General features: G+C 44.0%; 1 protein-coding gene across 1 annotated transcript in view; it reads right to left on the bottom strand.

The window, feature by feature from the left end:
• CFAP61 (cilia and flagella associated protein 61) overlaps window positions 1-26,242 on the bottom strand; it is a 161,711-nt gene that overhangs the window by 44,757 nt on the left and 90,712 nt on the right. The window contains exons 18-20 of the mRNA XM_016212031.2: window positions 17,797-17,895; window positions 13,136-13,304; window positions 9,635-9,812 (exon numbers count right to left, since the gene is read on the bottom strand). Of these exons, the coding sequence (XP_016067517.2) occupies window positions 9,635-9,812; window positions 13,136-13,304; window positions 17,797-17,895 (446 nt within the window). The remainder of the gene's footprint in view (window positions 1-9,634; window positions 9,813-13,135; window positions 13,305-17,796; window positions 17,896-26,242) is intronic.

Raw genomic sequence — 26,242 nt, 5'->3', positions numbered from 1 at the left:
TTTAGATTCATGTTTATCTCATGACTCCTGTATGCCAGGCACAAAGCAAAGCGTTTTTATACACAGTCTATTATTATTATTGTCATTATTACCATCATCATCATCAATAACATTTAGAGCTGTTAACAATGACATTGGCTTAACTCAGATGCACATAAATAATGTTTCATTAGCTAATAGCAAAAATATAAGCATGGAGATAATTCATAGAATAACCAAAATCTGGTAGACAAAGATTTTGATTACTCATTTTTCCATTTTTGGGACAAATCAACCTAGGCACAGAAATATGATTATTTCTATTTATTGGAGTAATTTTATTAGCATGGATGTGGTAGAACTAGCATTTAAAAAAATTTATTATTGTTTTTAATCCTAACTGGAGGATATTTGCAGGGACTTCCTTCTCATAATTAGGATATGTACCACTATATATGTGTGTGTGTGTGTGTGTGTGTGTGTGTGTGTACACACATATATGTATTCTTTTGAAGTTTTATGCATATGGAAGAAATAGAGGGAGGTAGCTGTGGATTTCCCCTGGATATGAGTTTTACACTAAAAAGCTGGTCACTGTCTTCTTTGCAGCTCTGCTTATTTAACGGCTAAGAAATGAGCAGTTTTTGCACTTGATCTGATAGGTGACAGAGGTAAAAATGGTGGGCTGCCCTACTTCAAAATGGCAAATGATAACTGATGATTAGAACGGTCTGGGTGAATTTTCAATAAAGGGTAATGGAACATAACCAGAGCAGTTTTGTGGAAGGCGAATCTTTGTTCCTCCTTTTAGGGAACAAATTATGCATCACTAAGATTACAGATCTGAACAGGGAGCAGAGGGCAGGGAAGGCGCCAGTGAAAAGAGGACTGTGCGAAAGCGCCTTGGATTGAAGTTGGCAAGAAGGAGCGCTGGGCCATTCTTGCTGCTAACCTGCAGCAGCCTCTGAGAAGAACTGTGCAAGGTGCTTCCAAGAGAAAAGAGGGGCTTGTCAACAGCCCAGCTGGGGGGAAAGAGAGGGAAAGTAATGATTCATATCACTGTCTTAGATGGAGAAAAGGCTTGCTATTTAAAACGCTGGCATAGAGGTAAAGGTGACATTTTTGCTCTTTGACACATACTCTTTGAAGGTGTAAATGAGCACACTAGCAACTTTGATTGTGACCACCAAAATAAGGCAACCACACTTTAACATTTCCACTATTATCATGCACCCAGATTTAGGAGATTCTTTAATTTGTCTTAATTGGGGGAAATGCCAGTTTTATCACCCTGGTTCCAAGAAGAGGTAAATAATGGTTTTAAGAGCTCAAAGGATCACTAATATTTAAAGGTAACCTGGTTTTACAGAAATAAAATGCTAAAATGATCTCCCTATTTAGTTAATAAAATAAAATAAAATGTAGTGTTAATATTTTAGTCACAAATTTGCCCTAAGAGTAATAGAACAATCTTTTAAACAGATTATTTTCAGTAAATGCTAAAAGGGCATTTTATTTTTTTGAAGTGACTGCTTTAATTTTAACACCCGGAGAACAGGCTTTGCTGCCCTTTCATCATCATGCTCAATACTCTAAAGGTGGAAGATTCTCTAAGAAGAAAGCCATGACTCGAAAAGAAGAAAAAGGAATGATTTCTTAATCTAGTCATCTGGCCATGGAATCACATCTCAAGAGTTTAAGAATTGCCCTGGCTGGGTAGCTCAGTTGGCTAGAGCGTTGTCCTGCTACACCAAGGTTGTGGGTTTTCTCCCCAGTCAGGGCACATACAAGAAGCAACCAATGAATGCATAAATAAGTGGAACAAAAAAAAATACACACACACACACACACACACACACACACATATTCCTCTCCCTCCCTCACTTTCTCTCTCTCTAAAAAAATAAATAAATAAATAAGAGTTTAGGAATAAATTCAAGATTTATGCACACAGATATAAATATAAATTTTTCCTCATAGTTATTACATTTTAAGGCCAGATAAAAGGCCTTTTTTCCAGTTCAAAAGAGACATAGAGTTGTTATGCATAGCCTCATTCATCCTCAGAACAGGACTGTGCAGTAAGTTTATTATGTTCTCAAGAGAGAACTGAGAGGTTAAGTAACCAGCCTCAGGTCACACAGCAAGTAGATGGTTCAGCAGGTCTCAACCTGCTAAGTCTGATTTCAGAACTGGTACTCATACCACTATACTATATTTGCAGATGGATATGTATATATTCATATATATATATATATATATATACACACACACACACACATATATATATTCCCCCCAAAATGTACACACACTTTAACAGCTGATAGCTCAACTTTGAAAATGAAATATATTTTAATAAACACTGCCTTTATAATTATTCAGAGTGTGTGTATACATTTTTGGGGGATGACATATATATTTTATATATATAAAATTTATGTTTTTATCTGTATAATTAACTTTTGCAAATAACTAGATAATGAAAGAACTTTAAATAGGTATCATAGAATATTCATAAATTATGAAATAAACACTTAAAAAATGTACCATGGCAGGGTCAAGATGGTAGGGGAGGTATATGTAGTACTTGCATCTTTCTACAACCATATCAAAATTACAACTAAACTATAAAACAAGCATCACTCAGAACCACCTGAAGTCTAGTTGAATAAAAGTCCTACAACTAGGAATTTAAAGAAGTTACACTGAGACTGGTAGGAGGGGCAGAGGCATGGAACAGACTGGTCTGGTCCCACACGCACGTACAGCAGATAAAAATTGGGAGGAATATCTGAGCTGTAGAGGTTCCCCTTCCCCCTTGAGGAGCAAGGAGTCCCAGCTCCACACCAGGCCCCCAAGCCCAGGGTTCTAGTGCTGGGAAGAGAAGTTTCCATAACTTTTGGCTGTAAAAACCAGTGGGGATTGTGACTGAGTGAGATAGGAGGGTTGCTGAAGTCCCAGACAGTTCTTAAAGAGCCTGCACAGAGACTTATTCTGACTCATGCGTTCTGAGCTCCAGCACTGGGGCAGCAGCTCAAAAGCCACCAGCGACATAGGAGGAGGAATAGTGGTGTTTGGCATCAGGGAGACAGCTGGGTGGGGGGCAGCTTTCTCCCAGACAAAAGTGCTGGCAGAGGCCATTGTTCCTTTGGTGAGCCCTCCCCACACAGAGCTGACAGGCAGGCACCATATCTGAGTATGCATTAACCTGGTTATCACTGTTTGCCTTGCCCCTGGTAATTCCCTGAAACCTTGACTCACCTAACCTGCAGGCCCACCCTAACAGTTTCCAGTGTCTTTTCCATATGTATGGCCTTTCTTGGCTCATGTTCAGGCTTTCCTAAAATCTCTCAAACAAGCAGCATCTGGCCTCAGTGTGCCCCATACCTCTCAGTAAGTGTCTCAAGGCCTGGCACTAGCAGCAGCTGGCTGTGGTTCACAACTTGGCCTCTCCTGGGCACCTCCAACCCCAGAAGAAGTAGCAGCCATCTTCAGATCACCGTGTAGCTCATGCCAGGTGGTCCCAGGCAGAATATAGATGGTGGCTGACTTTGGTCTGCACCTCCAGGGAGGCCCCAGAGCTAGCAATCCTAGTGGACAGCTTCAGACCATGTCAAAGCACCACCCAACCACCTCCACAAGTGATACACTCAAGGGGTGGACTCAGTGGGCATCATAGCCCTGTTGAAGTAATTCCTGCTCCATGTGGTGGGCCTCTGCACAGCTGATCCTCCACAGTGGCTTGGGTAAAAAGGGAGGCTATGCCACTGGACCCTATAGGACACCTACTACATTAGGCCACTCTACAAAGCCCAGAAGATGTAGCAACTCTATCCAATTCATAGAAACAAACACAGGAAAGGCTGCTAAAATGAAAAGACAAAGAAACACATCCCAAATGAAAGAACAGGAGAAAACTTCCGAGAAAGAACTAAAAAAACAAAGACAAACAATCTACTAGATGTAGAGTTTAAAACACTGGTTGCTCAATGAACTTAGGGGAAGAGTAGTTGAACTTAGGGAGAACTTTGTCAGCATAAAAAAGGACATGGAAACCATAAAAAAGAAACAATCAGAAATGAAGGGCACACTAACTGAAATGAAGAATAATTTACAGGGAATCAATAGTACAGTAGTTGCAACCAAAAATCAAATCAGAAATTTGGAATATATGGAAGCAAAAAAACAACAACACTCAAATCAGAAGAGCAAAAAGAAAAAAGAATTAAAATTTAAAAAAAGATAATGTAAAGGGCCTCTGTGACAACTTCAAGCATACCAACATTCACATCATGGGGATGCCATAAGGAGAAGAGAGAGTGCAAGAAATTGAAAACCTATTTGAAAAAACAATGACAGAACACTTCCCTAACCTGGTGAAGGAAACAGACATACAAATCCAGGAAGCACAGAGTCCCAAGTGAGATGAACCCAAAGAGGCCCATACCAAGATATATCATAATTAAAATGCTAAAGGTTAAAGACAAAGAGAGAATCTTAAAAGCAGCAAGAGAAAAGCAGTTAGTTACCTACGAGGGAGCTCCCATAAGACTGTCAGCTGATTTCTCAACAGAAACTTTGCAGGCGAGAAGGCAGTGGCAAGAAATATTCAAAGTAATAAAATGCAAGGACCTACAATCAAGATTATTCTATCCAGCAAAGCTATTGTTTAGAATTGAAGGTCAGATAAAGAGCTTCCCAGACAAGGAAAAGCTAAAGGAGTTCATCACCACCAAACCAGAAATACATGAAATGTTAAAGGGTCTTCTTTAAGAAGAAGAAGAAAAACAAAAAGATAAAAAAATATGAACATTAAAATGGCAGTAAATACATATCAACAACTGAACCTAAAAAACAAACATAATGAATTTATAATCACAACAAAGACAGACTCATAGATACAGAGCATGTTTCGATGGTTGCCAAATGGAAGGGGGTTAGGAGGATGGGTGTAAAAGGTGAAGAGATTAAGAAGTACAAATTGGTTGTTACAGAATAGCCATGGGGATGTAAAGTACATCATAGGAAATATAGTTAATAATATTTTAATAACTATGTATGGTGTCAGATGGGTATTAGATTTATTGGGATGATTGCTTAGTAAGTTATATAATGTCTAATCACTGGGGTGTACACCTGAAACTAATAATATTGTATGTCAACTGTAATTGAAAAATAAAAAAGATTTAAATGAAAACAACAACAACAACAACAAATGCACCATATCATGTCCAGGAATAGACGAGAGAATGCTCTTTTTATTTTTTTATAAATCAAAGCTTGATTTCTATGGCCCAAACCTGACTTGTCCCATTTTGCTCTGCCAAATAAAAAGGGAAGAATATATTAGATATAACATAAAAAAGACTGTTTGGTGATTCATGCACTGGAATTTTAATGTTATACTTTTCCTACAAACATGCCTTTAATAAGGCAGTAAACTGTATTAGCTAAAGATGAAAATAATTGGTCCATTTCTTGCCATTAGGGTAGCTATTTTTAACTTTACTTTTATTCTACTTTTCATTTTCATGGAAAGTACAGCGGTAATAACAGATAAATTTCAATTAGTCTCAATTAATGCTATAAGCTGTTATAATGTATTAAGTTGCTGGGTTCTATCTGAACACCCCCCACCTCTCACCCCCAGAGCTGAACCCTCCAGGTTTCGCTTTGTTTGCAGTTGAAAGCAGCATTTGAGCCCATGACACCAGCTATTCTCCAGGATAGAGCAGTTCTAATAGGTTAGGATAATTTATGTCTGTAAACCCATGCAACTGTAGAGCCCAGAAAACCATTTCCTCCACACTAGACTAAATCTACCACAAAACCACTGTTTCTCCTGGGGATGCAGAGGCAGGAGTGATAAAACAGCTACTGGGAGGAGAGTGGTGATGTTTTAGGGTGGTATCTGTGTACTTTCAATGAAAAGAAATTCAGAGGAGAGCCAGCCTCATCCTAGCGACCATCCATTGTTTCTGCTCCCCAGCATCCACCTGTCCTAGAACAAGCCTCCACTGACTTCAGCAAACTAGCACCTTCCCTCAAGTCCCTGTGCTTCGGCAAAATATAGCCTGGCGTTTTCCAGGATTCTGGGTGTGAATCCTGGATGGATATCTCATTATAGCCAATGAGACACAGGAGATTTTTTCTCAGACATTTGCTGGAAGGGCCCCATCCTCAGCAACCTCCCAACAACCCTACCCTGAACTGTTGAGAAGGGAAAATTAGCCCCGAGGGAGCAAAAGCTAAGTCTCATGATAAATGTCCACATTCTTCTTCCTGGTTTTATTAAGGTGACATGAAAAGGAAGCAAGAACTGACAGGTGGAGGGGCAGTAACGAGTACAACATTACAGCGCTGATCCTTATTTGTCATGACGTGCTAACTTCAAATACCATCATCCCATGACTGTCTTGGAAATGAGCTAGAAGGGCTGTGCCAACCCTCACCTGCATGCATGGCCACCCCACCTCCAACTGGCTATTGTGGTCTTTAGCTCATTCTTATTAGATCACTTTCTCTCTACTGGACGGATGCTACAAATAGAAGGTTCATCTTCCAAAAGTGCTGTTTTGTGCACTGGTTATCCCCCCCTTCACTAGTTCCCCAAACCCTAAGAAACAGCGAGTTAACCCTGCACTTGGCTGGACCCGGCAAGCCTCCACCTTCATCTCCCTCTGTTGCCCTTCAAGGGTCTGCCCAGTCCAAGCTGTTGGGCCACTGTCTTTTGGACACAAATAAAACTCCCCCACTTCTCTCTGCTTGCTTATCCTGCCCTTCTTTAAGGCTGAGAGCAAAATCTCTTTTCTCAGGAAGCCTTCTCCAAACTTCACAGTTTTCAGGGCTCTCATTAAGGGCAGGTGCCTCTCCATAGCCGGACAGGCACCTGGTGTGCACAGATCCCCATCTTTTGTGTAGTGACTGTGTCCTAGGCTGTGCTATCATGGGACAGCAGGAGCTGAGACTTTCACTCTGGGAAAACTTCAGTGTGTAGCAACAACTCCACCACATGCAGTAGTGGTAATAGTAATGCTCATAACAGCCTATATTATTGAGCTCTCACTGTGTATGAGACACTGTTCTGAGTTGGACATGTTACATCTTACTTATCTTATTTATCTCACAACAACCCATATGAGGAAGATATTATCCAGAATGGGACTAATTAAATTCAAGTCAGAATATGACTCTAATTATGGAAAAGCTACACAGAGAAAGAGCTCCCTTAAGGCAGGAGGTTACCATTTTCCTTCCTAACTTTTCTTACATGAGAAGTGCTTTGAAAACGGCCATTGCTAAACAGAGTTGAATTAACTTGGTCAGGTCAGATATCTCAGATGCCTCCCAGATCCTGGGGCCAGTATCTAAGCATTAAGACCACCTACCTGGAAGGTGCTTTGGGAATGTCATAAAACGCCAGGCCTGGGAAAAATAGCCTGCATTTAAGACAGAAAAACCTACTGTTTATATCATTCTTATCTGGGCTGTCTGGTGGACAAAAGCAGGCACCCAGAGGGGTTTTATGCAGTGGCTGATTGGAGACATACTTAAATCTTACAAAAGCATTTCCCTTTAAGTGGGCACCAGAGTATCACCATCTGTGACAATTAGCCAAGTCAACACAACAGCACTGATGATCTTTGCCCATCTGAGAACCAAGAGTACAAAAAAGAAGGCATCCATAGGAGAGCTCAGGGCTTCTTTCTTTGGGATTTCTAAATTCTCTGCCATATAGAGTCAACCTTAAAAACTTGCATTGCCAATTTCAAAGCCCCTTTTCCTGTTAAAATATTCCTTAGTCCTAATATGCCAAGCAGCCAAACAGTTTGAAGTTAAAACCTGGCATTACAATAGGATTAGGCACAGTCCTAAGACATGATTTTGTGTTTTCAAGGAGTTTAAGGTACATTTTGACATCTGGACTTGATGAAATGGTAATGCTTTATCACAAATTTTGTAGATAAAAGCAGACTTCCGCAAACTATGGCTCATCACCTATTTTTGCAAATAAAGTTTTATTGGAACACAGCCATGCCCATTGGTTGACATATTGTCTATGCTGTCTTGCTATAATGACAGACTTGAGTCATTGGGACAGAGGCTATATGGCCTGCAAGGTCTAAAATATTTACAGTCTGGCCCTTATAATGAAGGTCTGCTGACCTCCAGGTTAGAGAATTCCCTAGGTCTATGTAGGTCATGGGGTGGTGATTAAAGAGTGACTAAAGTGTTGAAACAGGTTTAAACACACACAGATGCAAAACGGTAAATAATACCACGTTCTGATGCAAATATGAAAATACTTTGACAAGTTTTAAACCTGGTCCCCAGTATATATCTATATATTCTAACTCTTCCCAAAGGCTCCAGACCCATGTGGTTTTATGCGTGATGTCTGTTCAACTTTTAGCTTACACAAAATATTTCAGATCCCAGAAAAATATGAAAAACTTCCCGAAAAATACTTTGTGGGACTAGTATACACTTGATTCCAAAAACTTGACAAGTAAAGCATAAAAGAGAAATACATGCCAATCTCAATTATGAATTTAGGTGCAAAAAGCCTATAAAGTATTATTAGCACATTGAATTCAGCAATGTATTGAATCTCATTTGATACTTATTTTTTATTTTTAATGTAATAAATTAGTAATTCTTTAATGTAGTAAATGCAGTAACTTGACAAAATTCAACTAATACCTAAACCTTCCACCAAAAATCAGAATTATATTTAATTGTAATGTAGTAATTATATTAACTAATATAATTACATTATATTTAAATACATACATTAAGTAAATTTATATATTTAATTCTACATATTGATCCCCACATTCTGGGCATTTAGTAATTTTTACATTCCTGAACTGAATCCAAGATCTGGGTTAGAATCTCAGCTCCCCATGGGTGGTTGTATAACCTGACCAAGCTGTTGACCCTCCTGGCACTTTAGGTAAAATAAAGGGGCTGCATTGTCTTCTCCAGAACTTGACTGCTAGGTTTCAAAAAAGAACAAATGGGTAACCAGGCCCTCTTCTGGTTGTTTTATTAGTCAAAGAATTTTAATTTAATCCAAGCAATAGAGAGGATGAAGCTTGAATAAACACTTCTGAGTGGCAGAGGCATTTGTACAAATGTTATATGCTCTCATTTTGATTCAAAAAGTGGGTGCTACTTGAGTAGGTTTGTTTGTGGGGAGGACTGTGCAGCAACACCAAGAAAGAGGACAATGGCTTGTGAGAAGAAAAGAGCCCTCCGACGAAGACCCTTTTTCTTCCTAGGTCTTTTCAGCTTCACAAAAGGAGACACATTTTCCATATAATTGCTAAACATGTTTGCTTATTAAATTATTCTTTAATTAGTTAATTATTTTAGCCATGCTTTGCTCTTTGGATATTCATTTTGTATAATAAAATAATTATAGATAATTAAACTATCTCAAGCCTTTTTCTCTCCCCCAGCAAACATGCTGGGTATCCAAAAATGACAACAGGTTGTAAATTAATCTGGAAAACAAAGCATGACAGATGAATGATTTGGTTGGAATTAATTAGACACTAATTATATACTGGAACTAGATGAAGGATGAGATTCATTATTGAAAGAACAACAACACTATTCTGAAAAGATGTGCAGTTACCCACATCCTTACCTTCCGTGATGATGGAGTTGTTTCTTATCCAAGCCAGGGCCTCCAAGCAGTCTTCTTCATCGTTGAGAGCAAAATGATTGCAAGGAACGTTACCCGTGTACCGCTGACACCTACTGCTGCTTGGGATCTCTCTGTTTGTCAGGTGTTGACTAATATCAGCCCCTGTAGGGCATGGGACCTGAGGTATGTTACAGAGAAATGTTTATTTCAGTGGTAGCAGGTGAAGTGCTGACAGAGTACTAAATCAACAAATATCAACATAGCAATGTCTAGTATAGGCATGTCTTTTCCTGTCCCCAGATACAATTGTTTTAATTGAAACAAATAAAAAAGCAGATCCCCACTTAGAGATAACTCTCAGAAGGAGTTGCTCTGATTATATGATGCCGTGTAACAAATTATTCAAAAAGTCAATAGTGAGAAACAGGTTCACAGATTCTGAAGATCAGTCATTCAGACAAGGCGGGGTGGGGGACTGTTTGTCTCTGTTGAACAGCGTCAGAGGACTCCGTGGGAAGACTTGAAGGCTGGGGGCGCTTGATGGCTAGGGGCTGGAATCATTTGAGATAAACTATCTCATTCCCTTTTCTTTCCCCCAGAAAACATGCTGGGTATTCAAAAAGGACACAATATTGTCATTATATGTCTAGCAGTTGCTATTGGCTGTGGGCTGGGCTCTGAGCTGGGGTTGCTGGCTGGCACATCCACACGTGGCCTCTCCATGTGGTTTGGGCTTCCTCACAACATGGTGGCTGGGTTACCAGGGCAAGTGTCCTGAGAGAGAAAACCAGTCCAGAGAGCTCTGTGTTCTTTTCTAATCTCATCTTGGAATTCTACTGCTGTCTCTTCCACCATATTATATTCATGGAAGTCATCACAGAGGCCTGCCCAGGGTCAAGAGGAGGAGGCCTGCAGCAGGCTCTCGCCTGGCGCTGCACCATTCTGGGTCCCATGCTCTTATCTACCCCAGCGAAGATGTAATTAGCCTCTCTCCGCAGAGACCACATCATGTCGCTGACCCACATCGAGCTCACCATGCCTAACATCCTGGCGAGCTCTCGCCTGGTTGGATGTTCTTGCCCTGCCTGCTGGCTTCTAGCGAGTATCACCCCTTTGAGAGTCCTTACTACAGTCTTCTCATAGCCAATACCAGACTCATTTGACTTTGAGTTGACAGATTTTTATTCTTCTTCTTTTTGAGATAACCCAGATCCAGGCGTGGGGCAGGCATTTCTCCCTCCCTGCACTATCCTCCTTGAGCCATGGAGCGGGGCTCAGCGACCTCAGCTGTGAGTTTCAGGGTGGTTTCCAGGACCAGCACGTGCTCACCAATAAAAGGAATCCAATCGATAGGCAAGGTGGGGAAGGGAGCCAGAGGGTACAGAATGTGAACTAGATAAATCTTCATCTTCCAAAATGGAAAGGTCAGAGATAATGTCAGGAGTTGACAGATCAAGGAAAAACCTTCTATAAATGCATTATTTGGAATTCAGGGGTAAAAATATTGAAGAACTAACAATAGAAATGCCTCAAAGTGGTTGCCCCTGGCTTGGAAGTAGAGGACAGCCTTCCTCACAAGCAACCCTGCAGTCCAACTTAATGTTTTATCCTGTGCATGGATTATCTGATAAAAAGATTAAGTGACACTCATTTGGATAGCAAAAGTACTGCATAATATTTTGGAATGATACATGCCATTTACAGGTCTGATTAGCGGTTAAGGCTTGTAATTACATTTTATAACAGGTTATCTTCTTGCTTTGGGTTTCTGCTTTATTTTCATCACTTTAATTTGTTGTGGGTTTTGTTTTTGTAAATTATGAAATTGGGGCAAAAACCATGAGAAAGTTGGAGAAAGAAATAGGGAAAGAAATAAGAACTAGACGCCTCCCCCCCAGTGAATTCAGCTGCTTTTTTTTTTGGAATCACTCTATGTACCTTTAATTTTTATGTCCTACTGGAAAAATTAGATTGGAACTCCCTTTATCACTTCTTCATTTCATTTTTCCTGTTGTAAAAAGGGCAAGAGCTTAATGTGCCACAGACTAAAGCTGCAGGGGCAGCTGGACACACATGGGCAGATGCCCGAGTCTTGCACTCGTGTTTTCCAAAGTCCGCGATTTGCAGGCAGCAGCTGGAGCTCGGCGGGGCAGGTGGAGGGGGGCAAGCTAAAGGGGTGCATGGTGTTTTCTTCTGGTATAATGCTTTAAAAGGAGGAATACGTAAGTATCAAAGTAAGATATTCCTTGAGTTTATTTTTATCCCTTAACTAGTAAAAAGAAAACAGAAAAGCAAAAAGAAACAACTCAGAGGCTACCCCAAGGCTTGGTACTCAGAGCAAGGTCTTGTCACCAGCCTCACCTGGACGCTTGTGAGAACTGCAGTTATCTCAGCGGCCCCGCCCGCCTCCTGCTCAGAATCTACGTTTCAATGACCTATACGAGGAGGCACGTCCATGTGACAGCTTGAGAAGTGCTGCTCTAACGTACAGACGAGAGATTCTAGGTCGAGAAAGTTCAAGTCAGTGGTTTTTCGCCTTGGCTCAGAATCATGTGGGAGCTTTAAAAAAATCCTGATGGCTGAGTGCCCACCCCAGAATAATGAAAACGGAGCTTCTACGGGAGGGGTGAGGCGCGGGTGTGTTTCAAAAGTGCCCCAGGTGATCTCAACGCGCAGCCAGGGCTCAGACCTGCAGGTAAGTGATGCTCTGAGCTGCTCAGCTGTTCTGCCCCCACCACGTGCCGCCTCCTCCTGGCTGGGCTGAGAAGAAAATCTGCACATACCCCACCCCCGACGAATTCAGGACCATTTATAAGATGGCCCAACTGAGACATAAATACGACAGTGCCTGGGGTGGGGATGGATTACTCCATACTCCTCAGGAGCAAACCCGCCAGAGGGAGGCCTATCCAGGTTTCTGGGAGAAACCTAATTAAAAGACCCCATCTTTGAGTTACGAAGTTAATCTCTTTCGATGAAAGAGCTGCTCTGTTTTGTGGGCCCCACGAAGTGCGAAAGTGTGTTGCAAAGTGAGAATATTAAAATTCGCTTCCCTGAGACATTAAGGGGCTGCAGCTGTATCCGGCAACGCTTTCCTCAAATGCGGTTTGAGAATGTAATCAAAACGGACAGCGCGGTCACTGGGTGATCAATCAGCCACATTTCCTAGCTTTACAACTGAGACACAAAATAAAATAAGGGTTGACAGAAGGCGCGCGTTTGACATGTTTTGCGTGAGCCCATCCCCACGGCCGAACCTTAGCCTCTTGGGCGGGAGCTGACTTCCCACCGCTGCACGTGGGGCTGCGGCTGGACTCTGCTCTTGGGGGCAGCAAGGGTCACTCTTTCGGACAACCGCGCAAAGAATGACACTTCTCTGGCCCGCTGTGACTTTCACCCTCGAGCACAAGGCTGTGCTTGGGATGGGCTGCCGTGAGGGTTTGGGGCGCAGCTCTGGCGACGGCGTGAGCTCACGGGGCACTCTCGGCGGGGGGGCCTCACCTGGTACTGTTGACCGGTGCAGAGGATCAGGTGGTCATAGGGCACCGTGTCTTTATGCGAGACCACGACGTGCTTGGCCGCTCGGTCTATGGCAGTCATTCTCCCAGCCACCACGTTGACCCAGGAGCACAGGGACATCAGTTCGTGGTCTTTATCACTGAAACTGTGGCTGCGGAGGGAGAAGCTCCATCAGTGACATTTGAGCAGCTGACGGCGGGCATTAGTTAGACATCTGGCGAGCTGGGTCGAGTCCCCCCGCGGGCTGAGGCTGTGCTCTTGCCCGGAGTTTACCAGGACCGAGGCTACATTCTGGGAGATCTTTCGCTATGAGACAGTCACAAATTGACATCTTCCCATTAAAGCTAAATTGTTCTGCCTGGCGTTGGCCTGTCCGCAATAGGGAGGGAGAGAGAGAGAAAGAGAGAGACTGAGCGTGTGTGTGTGTGTGTGTGTGTGTGTGTGTGAAATCATTAATATATATATATCATCCTGCTTCTGTTTCATGGTGAGCATGTTTACTTTAGCTGTTGACTTGTCCTGCTGACAAGGGCCCAAAGGGAATGGGGAAGGAGGACGTGACCTTGCCGGGGACTCCCAAAGGCGGGGTCAGGGTCTGATTCAGAGCCCCTCCCGTTTGCTAGTGCTTTCCAATACATTCCCCACTCTTAGAACGAGTGCATGGGTTTGGGCCCAAACAACGAAACACGTTTTCCTTAGAGAGGATGTCAAGTAGGGAATTCTGTTTGAAGCAAGTCCAGCCCCCGGAGACTTTGGGGCCCACGCTGCAGGGCAAGGGTGATTTATGGGGAACCGGTCCTTCTGTGAACAGCACGTCCAGGGTGGATGGGTTTTCTTGTCTGGGTTCCACTTGAGTTTGGGTGTCCCACTATCATGTGAGAAAAGTGGCTTTCTCGTTGGCGTTGGGCTTTTTAAAAGAGTTTTGTGAGGGTTGTTTCCAGAACTTTCCGAAAGGTGCAGCCTCCGGTACAGGACGCTCTCAGTGATCCTGTCCTGACACCATAACAAGAGTGGAGGGTGGCAGAATATTGAGGGTTTCATTTAAATCTGGGCTTCACTGTGCCCAGGTCTGTGTCCCCAACGAGACTGGACCCCGGGACTCTGCACCCCCTTTCAGTGCTTCAGTTTCCTCACCTCCCAACATGGGATGCTTTTCCTCCCCACGTGCCTCGGTCATCGTAAGGGACGGGTGTGAGCATGTCAGAGATGCTGTTTTGTCAAGTGAGATGCAGATGTGAAGGGTGGCATTCTAAATAATATTAATGATACATAATCCTGTTTACTCTCCTCGGAGGCAAACAGGACAAGGGTGATAATGGAAGAACAGCTTTTCTTTTTGATCCACTCAGGAGCCTGCTCTCCACACACAAAAAGAATCCTCGTAATAGACGCACATTAGACCCCGCCGCAGGCCCCGTGAAAGAGAAGAGCGAGCTGGGCTTTGTGTCTCTCCACGAAACAACACTTAAAAACAAGAAAATTTCTTCTTAACAAGAAACGAAAATCGGGGGCTGGCCTGTCACAGGAAGATAATAGGGAGTGAGATGAAATTCTCTTTTTTTAAAAAAACCATTTTGGTAGCTTTACAGGGAAGCAGGAAACTTCACTGATTTTGCACATTTGCGAGAGGCCCGCAAAGGATTGTTCTTATTCGCATCGCGGCCTCTTCGTAACAGCAGCAGCCCCGCCAGCCGCCCGAGACAAGGGGACATTAAATGTAGTCAGTGCACAGGGGTCAGTCTCAGGGGCATCTGCGCAAAGCTAACGTTCTCGGGGGGAACCTGGGGAAGCTGGGACAATGCGACTTTTAAGGACCGCGGGACAGTAATGCGATGATGTCAGGGTGCGTATTTCAGAGTTAAAACCCGGAGCTCTGTCCAGTGGGAACGGGCGCTTGGGAAGTGATTTTTAGGGACCTGAGGAAGCACTGGAGAATGTGGGGGTGCTGCTTTTACAGTCCATTACATGGCTTTTCTCCGGCTAAACTGCCCCTGTGCAGGTGACGACCATCACTATCCATTCTGCACCTTCCTTAATTTACTCATCAGGTAGGTGAGGCTAGACATTGGAAACTATAAGTGATTTCCCCCAGATTATTTCCTAAGCGGAGTTAGTGAGCCTTGTATCCAACACGGCAGGGACCGTCTCAGGGCTTGAGGACAAGAGAAATACCTCCGTTCGGGTTCTCTGGAAGAGAGAGAGGGCACCAGAGAAGGAACATGAATGAAATGTAGTGTTTCTCAAGTGAACTTGACCCCAGCTTGAGAATAACATGAAAGATGGTCTTCACAGAACGTTCTGGAGACCAGCGATCAGTGAAAACGCAGAAAGGCAGGATGGGGAAGTTTTTGGAAGGAGACGTTGTGACAAGTGGCCCACTTGTTCAAAGCTGCAGGGGCCTCGCATCTGGTGTCACAAGACTGAGCCCAAAGGTCCAGATGCAAAATTAGATGCAAACCCCAGGGGAGCAAATGTAAGTGCGGCGGAGACCCGCTCTTCATGGAATCAGAGCCCTTCGGACTGGAAAGAACCTTGGGTTTTCACAAAGGATTCGTCACGACTCTCTCAGAAGGGGCATCACAGTCACCTGTCAGTTACTCAGGGCCCACTGGCCAGTTAGTGGCTGTCCCTGCCCCTCTTCCTCCTGCCTCCCGCTGCGTCCCCTGCTGTCATTAGCCCCTGCCCCACGCGCCGGACAGGGCCGGAGCACGAGACAAGAACTGGCTATTAAAAATATGGTAACTAGTAACGACAATTCTAAATCAAAACGCCGGGTAAGGCAAAGCTCAGAATCCGCATTTAAAATGAGGAGTTTGACTTGTTAGATTTATGAATGTCAAGGCACTTGTTATTTTTAAACTCCAAGGCCAGAGGTAGTTTCCTTTATTGGGATGCGAGGGCCATTTGAAGGGCACCATCCTCTTTGTGTCTCAGTCTGTAGCTTCTAGAATGATGATAACACGCAGTTGCCCATCCAGGGGCAGCTGGCTGTGTCGTTTAGTTGAAAAGGTGACATTCAAGCAAAGACTTGGAGAGAGAAAAGCAAAGCCCCCAAGGTGGGGACCCGCCTGTTTCAGGAATATTCAGGAGGCTGGTATGGTTAGAGTGGAAAGAACAAGGGCAGAAATGATTAAAGATGAGGTCAGAGAAACAAGTGGACCGGGACAGATTTTAGGCTGGGGCATTCTAGAACTTTCTGTGATGAGGGAAATGTTCCGTAGCTGTGCTGTCTGACATGGCAGCTACTTAGCCATGTGTGGCTATTGGAGCACTTGAAATATGGAATCTGTAATTGAGAAGCTGAATTGTAAATCTCACTCAACTCCAATCAATTTAAATTTAAAAAGCCACATGTGGTTAGTAGCCAGGGTCTTGGGCAGTTCGGGAGCTGGCGTCCTGGCTACTGTTGAGGATTCGGAGAGGCAAGCAGAGAAGCAGGGACACCAGGGGACTCCCCGCCTAGCCACACACAGGTCCCACACAGCATCAGGCCAGCAGAAAGCCATCACTAGCTGCTCCTCCCCACAGCACACGCGACACGGGCTGACGGAAACTTTCAGCCAGCTGACTGAATCAGATTCCCCGTGAGACGTGTATCAATAACCCCAACACTTCCAGGGAATCACGTAATTCAGAAAGAGGGCAACGAGGGAAGGGCATGCTCCTGTGTTGGTCTAGTTCTTGTCAGAACTTACTGTTATACTGATTTTGACAAAAAAACTCTAGCCAAGGTTGGCTTACCAGACACTTTTCACATCAAAAAAACCCGAATTCAGGGAATGAAACCCCGTTTCTGGTAGGGGGAGGACCTGAATCCCAACCCACCTGGCTCAAAACCCATGCTTTTTCCTTTCTTTTCTTATTAACCATATCCTAATGATGTCCTTAAAAAATTAAATAAAAAGCTCATGGTCTCATAAATGTATTAGGTCAAATGAGCCAGGTTCTGCTAGCAAGAGACCTGCAGGTTTTCTCACTGTTTGCTTCTCTGCCTGAAGGGAAAGTTTGTCTTTTGCACAGAGAGAGGATGGCTTCGTCCTGGACTCTAAAATGAACACCCTGAGAGGGAACGATTTCCTTCCTCCTTCATCAAAAAAATGTGAACATTCTTCCTACAGGCGGGGAGCCAAATAATTCTCGGACCCACGTCTTGCTACAGGCAATTAAAGTTAATGGAAGCTGTGTGACAATGACATGGGATTCTACTGGGATACAGGCAGCGAAGCTTGCCTGACTGGCACTGAAGGTCTTGCCCGGTCAGCCCGATTATGAATGGCGGGGGGGGGGCGGTGAGGCCCGCATCCCAGTGAGGTGCCGGACCTTTGCCTGAACCCCAACTCTGAACCTTGGGGAACCTGCCTGGTCTGATACAAATACAGTCGCCCCACTCCCCTGCCCTGTAGTGCGGCTCTGAACCCAAATGCAGACGGGCTGACTGGGCCCTTTGGAAGGGGCTAGGCCGTTCCAGCCCTGCTATCCGCTCGCCAACAGGCGCGTACTCGTGTCTCCTAAGCGACATCTGTGCTCCAGGGGAAAAGCCCGCCACTTTCTCTTTCCCATCTGAAATCTACTTAGCACAGAAATGACAGCATGCAAATTAGCACATTCAGGCCTCAGAATGAAAAAGCAAACAGAACTCTTACTCCGTTGCTAAAAACTTCCTTTGCTCGGTGCCCAGAAGTTTTTTTCCAGGGAGTCCGTGCGTTGAAATTAGCGTGAGGTTACTGAACTTCAGGTGAGAGCTAAGGAGAAAGAAAAAAAAAACAGAAAAGAGGTAAAGCACGATTCGGTGGGAGTTCATCACACAGTTTAACCCCCTTGAACAATGCGGGGGTTAGGATGCCAACTCCTCAAGAAGTAAAAAACCCATATATAACTCTGACTCCGCCAAAACTTAACTACTAACAGCCAACTACCGATACCATAAACAGTGGATTAACACACATTTTGTCTGTTATATGTATTAGGTACTGTATTCTTACAATAAAGTAAGCTGTGAAAAGAAAATATTAAGAAGATCAAGGGAGAGAAATACCTTTACAGTGTTTATTGAAAAAAGTCCACATGTAAGTGGATTTGCAACAGCTCACACCTGTCCTGTTCAAGTGTCGCTGTAATTCAACTTAACTTTATTTATGTGTCATCGAGTGGTTGAATTTTTCTTTGGACCCAGCAACTTTTTTTGCACAAATCTTCAAGCAGAACCTACCACTGAAGTGAAAGAAGAGAGATGGCTCTTGAGGGCTCGTTATAGGAACTTCAAGAAGCTGCAGTATTGTAGTGATGGACGCCATTTAATTGTTAAAAACTTGCTTCTCGGAGTAATACAAAATAAAATCCAAAACTGGGAAGGAGGTAAATTTAGTATGAATTAGTGCAAGGCTTGGGTTGCAGACTAAGAAATGGCTTGGAGTGGTAACCACCACAGCTTGAACTCTGTGCCTACAATCACATGCTTTTCATGTCCCTCACCCAGTCCTCAAAGCAGCACAATGCGGTCAGTGGTATCACCATCCCTATTTCATTCTGCAGAACTGAGGCAAAGTGGTTTGTCCAAGACCATGCAGTGGAAAGTCTGCAGGCAGCGTGGGAACCAGGCCGTCTGCTCCAGCTTCTTCTCATCTAATCTCTGCCTAACCTCGGCCTCCTCTGCCCTATAGGTCCTAAATTGTTGAGAGGGATCCAAAGATCTAATTCCCATTGGTCAGCATTAACCTTATTACTCTCATACACACAAACACACAGTTATATATATATAGTTATGTACATGTATACAGGGTGGAGCAAAAGTAGATTTACAGTTGTGAGTCCTTGAAGCAGTTTATCCCTGTATGATTATTAATTGTTCTATTATTTACCATGTGAACAACTGTAAACCTACTTTTGCCACAACCATCTCTCAAACCAGAATATCAAAGGAAATTCTAGAGCATTCTTTTCAAGAGCAACACCGCCTCATACTTGCATTAGGCTCTCCAGGGCCTGAGGCATGTTCATAGGATTATCACAGAGATTCATCTTCAAGACAATCTGTGCTCAGGAGGGGCGGGGGTCAGGATTTTATTGTCCGTATAAGAAAATCAAGGCGGATAATGCTGGGTAATACATGCGCGGTCACGAAGCTCCTAGGTAGCAGCACGAGAACTGGAAGCCACGGCCCAGCTCCCGGCTCCCAGTCCCGCCCGCTCCGCGCAGCCCTGCTGTCCCCTCGGCAGTCCTGTGGGTGCGCTTGGGTGGCATGCCCGGCGCAGGCGAGTGGCGCCTTCCGAAGAACTTCCGTGCTTAAGGCTCACCCCGTCAGCAGTGAAAACATTCCCGCTGCAAATGTGCCCTCCAGCTAGAGTCAGCAACATTTTCTGGGTGAGCCGATCTTTTTGTAGGCTTCAGGATGAAGAGAAGGGTATTTCTTTCCTAAGACCTCTTCTTAGTTCACAGCTCCCCTTAAACCAACCAAATGCAAAAAAACAAAACCCTTCACCAAATCCGAGGCAAACACCTGCCCTCCTTTCCCACGGAACTGGAAAATTTCCAAATGTGGGAATGCTATCAATTTCCTGACAATCTGTTAAGTACCACTAAACACAGGAGGCTTCTGGTGGTGGCACGGACCAGCAATGTAATAAACTCCACTGCACCTGACATTTAAAAATAGCTAAATATTATGAAAGGTTTTGCTCTAAAGTCTCTAAGGATGTGTGTCATTTAAGAATAAATATTCTTATTTGATACAAAGAAAACCAAGCACATCTTATCCTCTAATAATAATAAAAATTTTGAATATGTTCAAATAACACAAAGGTCACAATTAACCCCAGCTACTCATGGCTGCCACTTTGCAAATGAATGCTGATGACAGGCCTTTGATTTATTGCCATTTCGTGGAACATGCAAGTAATAATGCATGTTTATACTCAAATGCAGTTAAAATTTATTTTGGCTCTGGTGCCTATGGGATGGAAATGTGGTTTATGTTCTACTAATAAAACAGGTTTATATACAGGCCCTTCTTAAAGCTCTATGTGAATAAAAGGCTGAGTAATTATCCAGCTACATCTTTTACTACAAAAACGAATCCCTCCGGCACTGAATAACTTGAAGTGATCTAACCACATGGGTAAAAAGCTTGTAGATTGCCAAATTACCACACTGTAGTGTCCTGAATTATGCTATTATGCAATTAGAGATTTCTCCAAAAGATTTGAGGGGAGGGAGTACTTTCTGGATTTTTACCTCTAAAGGAACCAGCTTTCGCCCGACCAGAACAGCTCAGTTGGTTGAGTGTCATCCAAAAGGTTCCCGGTTCGATTCCCAGTCAGGGTACATACCTGGGTTGCAGGTTCGATCCCTGGTCGGGGTGGATACTAAAGTCAGCCAATCGATGTTTCCCTCTCTCTCCCTTCCACTCTCTAAGCATGTCCTAGGGTGAGGATTTAAAAAAAAAAAGGAAACAGCTTTCCATTCCCTTTCTTTAGCCTTAGCCAAATTCGTTTTGTACGGTCACCACTTTAACCTTTCTTGCCCTCCCTACTATTCCCCTTCTACATTCTCAAATGAGGACATCTCCCACATCATAAAAAAGCAACAACAACAAAAACACAGAGACCAGCCACTAGGCAACCCCCTCCCTCTGTTTCCCTTCTCGCCACCTCCAGGGATTGCTTTCTACAACATACTCTTCCATTCCCCTGATTCAGAAGACAGGTGTCTCCCCATTAACCCTGTCTCCTCTTCATGTTCCGCTCCCACCTCTCCCTATATCTCCACCAGCAAATTTTTCTTACAACTGTACTTAAGAAACCTGGAAGCAACCAGTCTAGTGCTGTTAAGGGGGAGCCATTAAATCAACAGAGGCTATGGCCCTGCTTCTCTAAGGTGGCTTCCATTCTCAAGGGCTCCTCACCTCCAAGGTGGCTCCTAGAGCTCTAGCCATCACACCCTACATCCGCACTATAGGCAGAAGGAAGAGGAAAGGGTAGGAAGGACTGCCCATTAAGGAGGTTTCCTTAAAATTTCGCATGACATTTCTGTTTGCATTGCCAAAACTCAGTGAATGGCCATATGTAGCAGCAAATTTGGTTTTTCAAAGAGAAACACTGGATTTTCCCAAGAACCACATTGCCCAGGGTTCTGTTACCAAGGACAAAGTGCAGAATGAATGCTGGAAGGCTACTAGAAGTCTCCACTCATGTTGACTCATGAAAAAAGAGTGGGTGGGGATGAAGGAAGATCCTGGTATCAGTCAGAGTCCAGCCAGAGACCACTCCACAAGAATTTGACAAAATGAAGGCATGCGTATGGTTCTGAGAACCAGTATGGGATGGGGAGTCACCCAGGGCCTAGCAACAGTGGGATGCCATTACTAATGGGGACCATAAATAGCAAGGGATGGAGGAAATGGTGGCAATTGGGCCCGTTAAATACAAATTCATGAGCATGGTAGATAGGCCCTATGCACAGGGCCTAACCTAACCTCCCCTTCCTTCTTCTTGCCATTCATTCAAGTTCCCTGCCTTTTCCATGCTTTTATATGAGATTATCACCAGCATTTCCATTTCCTCCAACTTCATATTTTTTATTTAATTTTTAATCTGAGTTAGAAACATTCAAATATTTAATTTCTTACATTATAACTGTCTAAGAGTATTGGCCCAAAATCATGAAGTTTATAATGCAGAATTCTAATAGATTTTAGCTCTCTGAGGATGAAATATGGACATCAAATGTTTAAGACTTTTAATTTGATTACCTATGAATATTTTAAAAGTTCCTGCAAACAGAATAGCAGGTCCCAGGGCATGTCTTGGGCTTGGGAATGCATTAGACAAAATAGCAAGAGTAGCCCAACCATGGAGAACGTGCAACTCTCAGATCTAATGGTGATGGCTTAATGTATATAAACAATATCCAACAGCATTGTGAGCCCTCTGCTCTGAAATCAAAGGTCACCATGTTGGGGGGAAGGAAAGTTCAAGTTAAGTGCTCAAACCAATGAAACATTAAACAAGTGCACCTGCATTTTCACAGCAGATAATTCCAGTGGGGATTTCACGTTGCTGTGGATACAAAGGGAGGAACAGCTCAGAGATACTTGTAAAGCAGGGAGGGATTAGAGTATCCAGGGAAATAAGTAAAAGGTATTGTGTTTCATTCCATGCTTTGGGAGGACAGCTACAAAACGAGGTCTAAACATCCCCATCCTTCAAATAAAGAGGGTCACATTGCCAATTTATTGTGAACATGATGAAAGAAACGTAAACTTTTCATGTCGTTTACCCTTAGAAACCTGTCAGCCTTCCAGGTGAATGCTTATTTTTTGTTTTTGCTGATTTTTTTACATAGCAAGGGCAACCAAAGCAAGAGATTCATCATTAATTGCTTTCATTTGAACAAATAAGTAATGTAGAGAAAGAATAATTATCCATATTAATCTAAATGTTCCAATTTAATTTACTAAAATCTCTGCTTTCTTAATTGTTCAAAACAATGACAAAAGTATTTGCCAAGTAACATTAAATCCTAGCTCAAGATAGATATTTAATCTAACTGCATGTTATACTAGTCAAAGAATAACTCAGATTTAATTGGAGCTTTATGATAACATATAATGTCACAAAATTAATGATAAACTGGGGTTTAAAAGTTGGGGAGTTATGTGAATTTCCAATATTAGAAGAAAATATAAGGAAGAAGAAATAAAATATTTATTATAAGTATAATATATTACGAGAATCTATCAGTTTGTCCCTGAAAATTTTTGAACTTTCTTCAGCAATATTTTTTTCTATTTAGATCACAAAGATTTTTTTGACAAGGTCCTTGGCTACTTCATTTTTGTTGTTAGTATAAATAGCGCAGCAGTTTCATCCATGGCCATACAGCTGTTGGTAATAGCACACTCTGGCCTCCAAGGGGAGACCAAAGAGTGTGGGGTCAAGGATTCTGAGCACTTCTAGAAGGGGATGGAGTGTTCACGGGGCAAGGAAGAGGCAGAAAGCTCTCCCCCTGACCTTACTTCTCTGTTCGCTCGTGGGTCATCTTGCATGGCTCCCCTGCTCATGGGAACCCCAGCAGGAACCAGGAGGCGCCTGGAGAGAGGGGCCAAGGAGCAAGTCTCTTCTGCCTGCCTGAGTACGGGCTTGTGTTCTGGGACAAAGGATCTAGAATCAACACTGGACCCAACAGTAACTACAAGAATCTGCCTGCAGTGATCTCGGTGCTCTGTGGATACTCTAGGGACCAAACAGGTGAGAGGAGTGGTCCAGGGTAAGGAACGGGAGGCGGGGGGGTGGGGGTGGGTCTCTGGGGATTCAGGATCTCAGATGAAAGGCTTATGCATCTCTACATAAAAATAAAACATAAATCTTCACTGAAAGAAAACGAACATAAGTGTAATGTTTGAAATGCCCATTGAACAAATAAGAATAAAGCTTGGGAGTCCTGGTGAAACAGAACAAAATGAAACTGGGCTTTGCTTTATGATTTAGTGAAATGATTAATGATGTTGTTATATATATATATACACACACACACATACACATGCCCACACATATATATGTAGTAAAGATATATATATTTATACCTTGAGCATGTGTTTATATACATTGAGCCATTATTCTGAACTGAGCAGGAATGGACTAACATCAACTACACCGAAATACTGGAATCAGATTAGGAAGCCCGATTGTGATCGTCCACCCTGGGGAGAGTTCCAGGTCATTATTTTCTAGTGGCAGAATGTCAGGTCCTTCTGCCTGGGGAGGCCGGGCCTCTGAGCCTGACATAAGTGTCCCCACCTTCCCACCCCCACCCCAGCCACAAGACAGCTTCTGTGTCAGCCCCTGACAGGTCCCATCGTGACGCCCCCGTACAATATGGTGAGACTGGACCAGCCCTGTTGATCTCTGCCTGCTCCCCAGGTACCATGCCTAGCTGCCATGCTGTATTTGCCCTGGTACCAAAAAGGCCATCAGAGGGCACATGTCCATCAATTCATGTGGCAGAACAGTTATCATCAGTATGGAATAGTTATCATCACCAACCTGTTCACTGGGGGTTCAGTCTGAGATCAGCAAGGAAGCATTAACTACTTAATTAGTCACCTAATTAGTGACAGGCCACACCGAAGGTTTCAGATGTCCTCAGACAAACATAAAGATAAAAAGCCTAATTAAGCGCCCGGCTGGCTCCTGCCAGGCCCCACAGCTGCGCCGGATATTGTGTGGTCCTGTGCAGCCGGATAACAGGAGTTACGGTCATCCGGCCTCAGTTGTAGCTTTGCAAGCATGCCCTACTATTTCAGCTATTCTTTGTTACCAGGTGAGGAATGGACGTCTAGGTGGAAAACTGGAGGCTTCATCCTTTGGTGAGAGTGCTTGGTGGGTCTGGGTGGTAGAACTGGAGGACACGGTGAGCTTGGGCTTCACGGCCCCCCAGCACTTTCCAGGAATCGAAGTGTCTGTTTCTCTGGTCACACAAAGGGTTGTCAAACCGTCACCCAGGGCTGCTTTCAGTCAAGTCATTCCAGGATTTATGGATGCATTTTTCTAGTGCCATTGCAGGCTCTTCAAGAGATTCTTTACATCAAAATTGAATTAGTAAGGACTCTAAAGTAATGGATTAAAAGGAGCTGCTCCATAATTAGGAATAAACAATATAATACACAGAGGCACAGACACGAGCAAGCTGAAACAGAATAAAATAGTAATGGCTTTAGCTCAGCCATTTAATGCCCAAGAGAAAGTGAAGGAGCTGCTTGGTATGACTCTGGGAATGAATCTCTCTCTTTGGGCCACTGTCCGTGGCAGGGCCTGAGGTTCTGCCTATTAAAGGGGCTCCTGGACGATGCAGATACCGCTGGTCCACAGACCATGCTGGGAGGGAAAAGGCCCAAAAAACACATCCAGAGGCTTGGTTCCTGCCCTTTTTGGTATAGCTTTCCCATATTTCTTTTAAAAATGATTTTGGAGTACTTTTGTGGAAAGCCTGACATATTCAAAGTATATTACATTTGGGGAGTTCCGCAGGGCTGGAGTTGGCACACAAAGTGACTGGTAAAAATGTGACTCTAAGCTTTGTGGAAGGAGGCCTCTTGCTTTCTGAAAAGAGCTTTCGGGGGATAGAAGCTTACCCTTGGACCTGGCTGTTTGTCCAAGAAGAGGGAATTCCCTTTAAAACTGTGATTCAGTTAGTGGAGTTCCTAGGGTGACAGCACCTTCGAGCTGGCAGGAACCATGGGGGTCCCCTGCTGTGACCCTCCCCCAGCACAGTGAGAGGACCAGGACCACCTGTCAGGGGCATGGTGCTGGTTGGCAGCCCAGGGGGACTAAAGGCCAAGGCCAAGCTCTTTCTGCTTTTTCCAGTGGTTGGGTTTTAAGGCGTCTTGTGACTAGAAGTACTGCAAAGGATAATATATATGAAACGCTTATGTTGCCCAAGCCAAGAACTTTCAGTCCCAAAGACCCAGGCAGCCAAAAGAATACAACCTATGGGCTACAGGAACCACACTTTGGACACAGTTCCGGTGCAGCACTTGACTGTCTTGGGCATGATGGGGAACACAGATAATTTATAGAAAAATGCCTTAAGAGCTGCCTTTCGCCTCCAGTTCACTGCCTTCCACACCACTGGATGAAGAGGGGTTCTCCTCCACACCCCGACCTCCCCAGCTCCTCCCCTGGCCCGCACCTGCTGTCCTCCCCCTGCTCAGCTCTGGTTCCCACCAGGGGCCACCCCCTGGCAGGGCACACGATGGGGAAAGAAAGCCAGGAAGCGTCTGCAGCTGGAGCCTCCGCTGGCTGCAGGGTGGGGAGTGGGGGCCTGAAAGGCTCCCCGGGGAGTTGCTTGGGCATAGCACCCTCAGAAGACAAATGCACAAGACCCATATGTGGGAGGTGGGGGGTACATTATTCAAGACTCACCCCAATCTGAATTACCCTGCAGCCCAGTCTTCCATCAGCCTGCCAATGGCCTTGGGAGGGGTTGATGGAAGCAGCAGAAGGCTCTAAGGCAGGGCTGCCACTCAGCCCAGTGTGTCTGCAGGAAAATGCCTGTCACACATACACTGCTACTGGAGGGCCCGAGAGGCCTTGC

Source organism: Miniopterus natalensis, chromosome 7, assembly GCF_054644295.1.
Source record: "Miniopterus natalensis isolate mMinNat1 chromosome 7, mMinNat1.hap1, whole genome shotgun sequence".
NCBI classification, from domain to species: Eukaryota; Metazoa; Chordata; class Mammalia; order Chiroptera; family Miniopteridae; genus Miniopterus; species Miniopterus natalensis.
The sequence above is the reverse complement of the archived record's forward strand: the minus strand, read 5'-3'. Positions and strand labels throughout refer to the sequence as shown.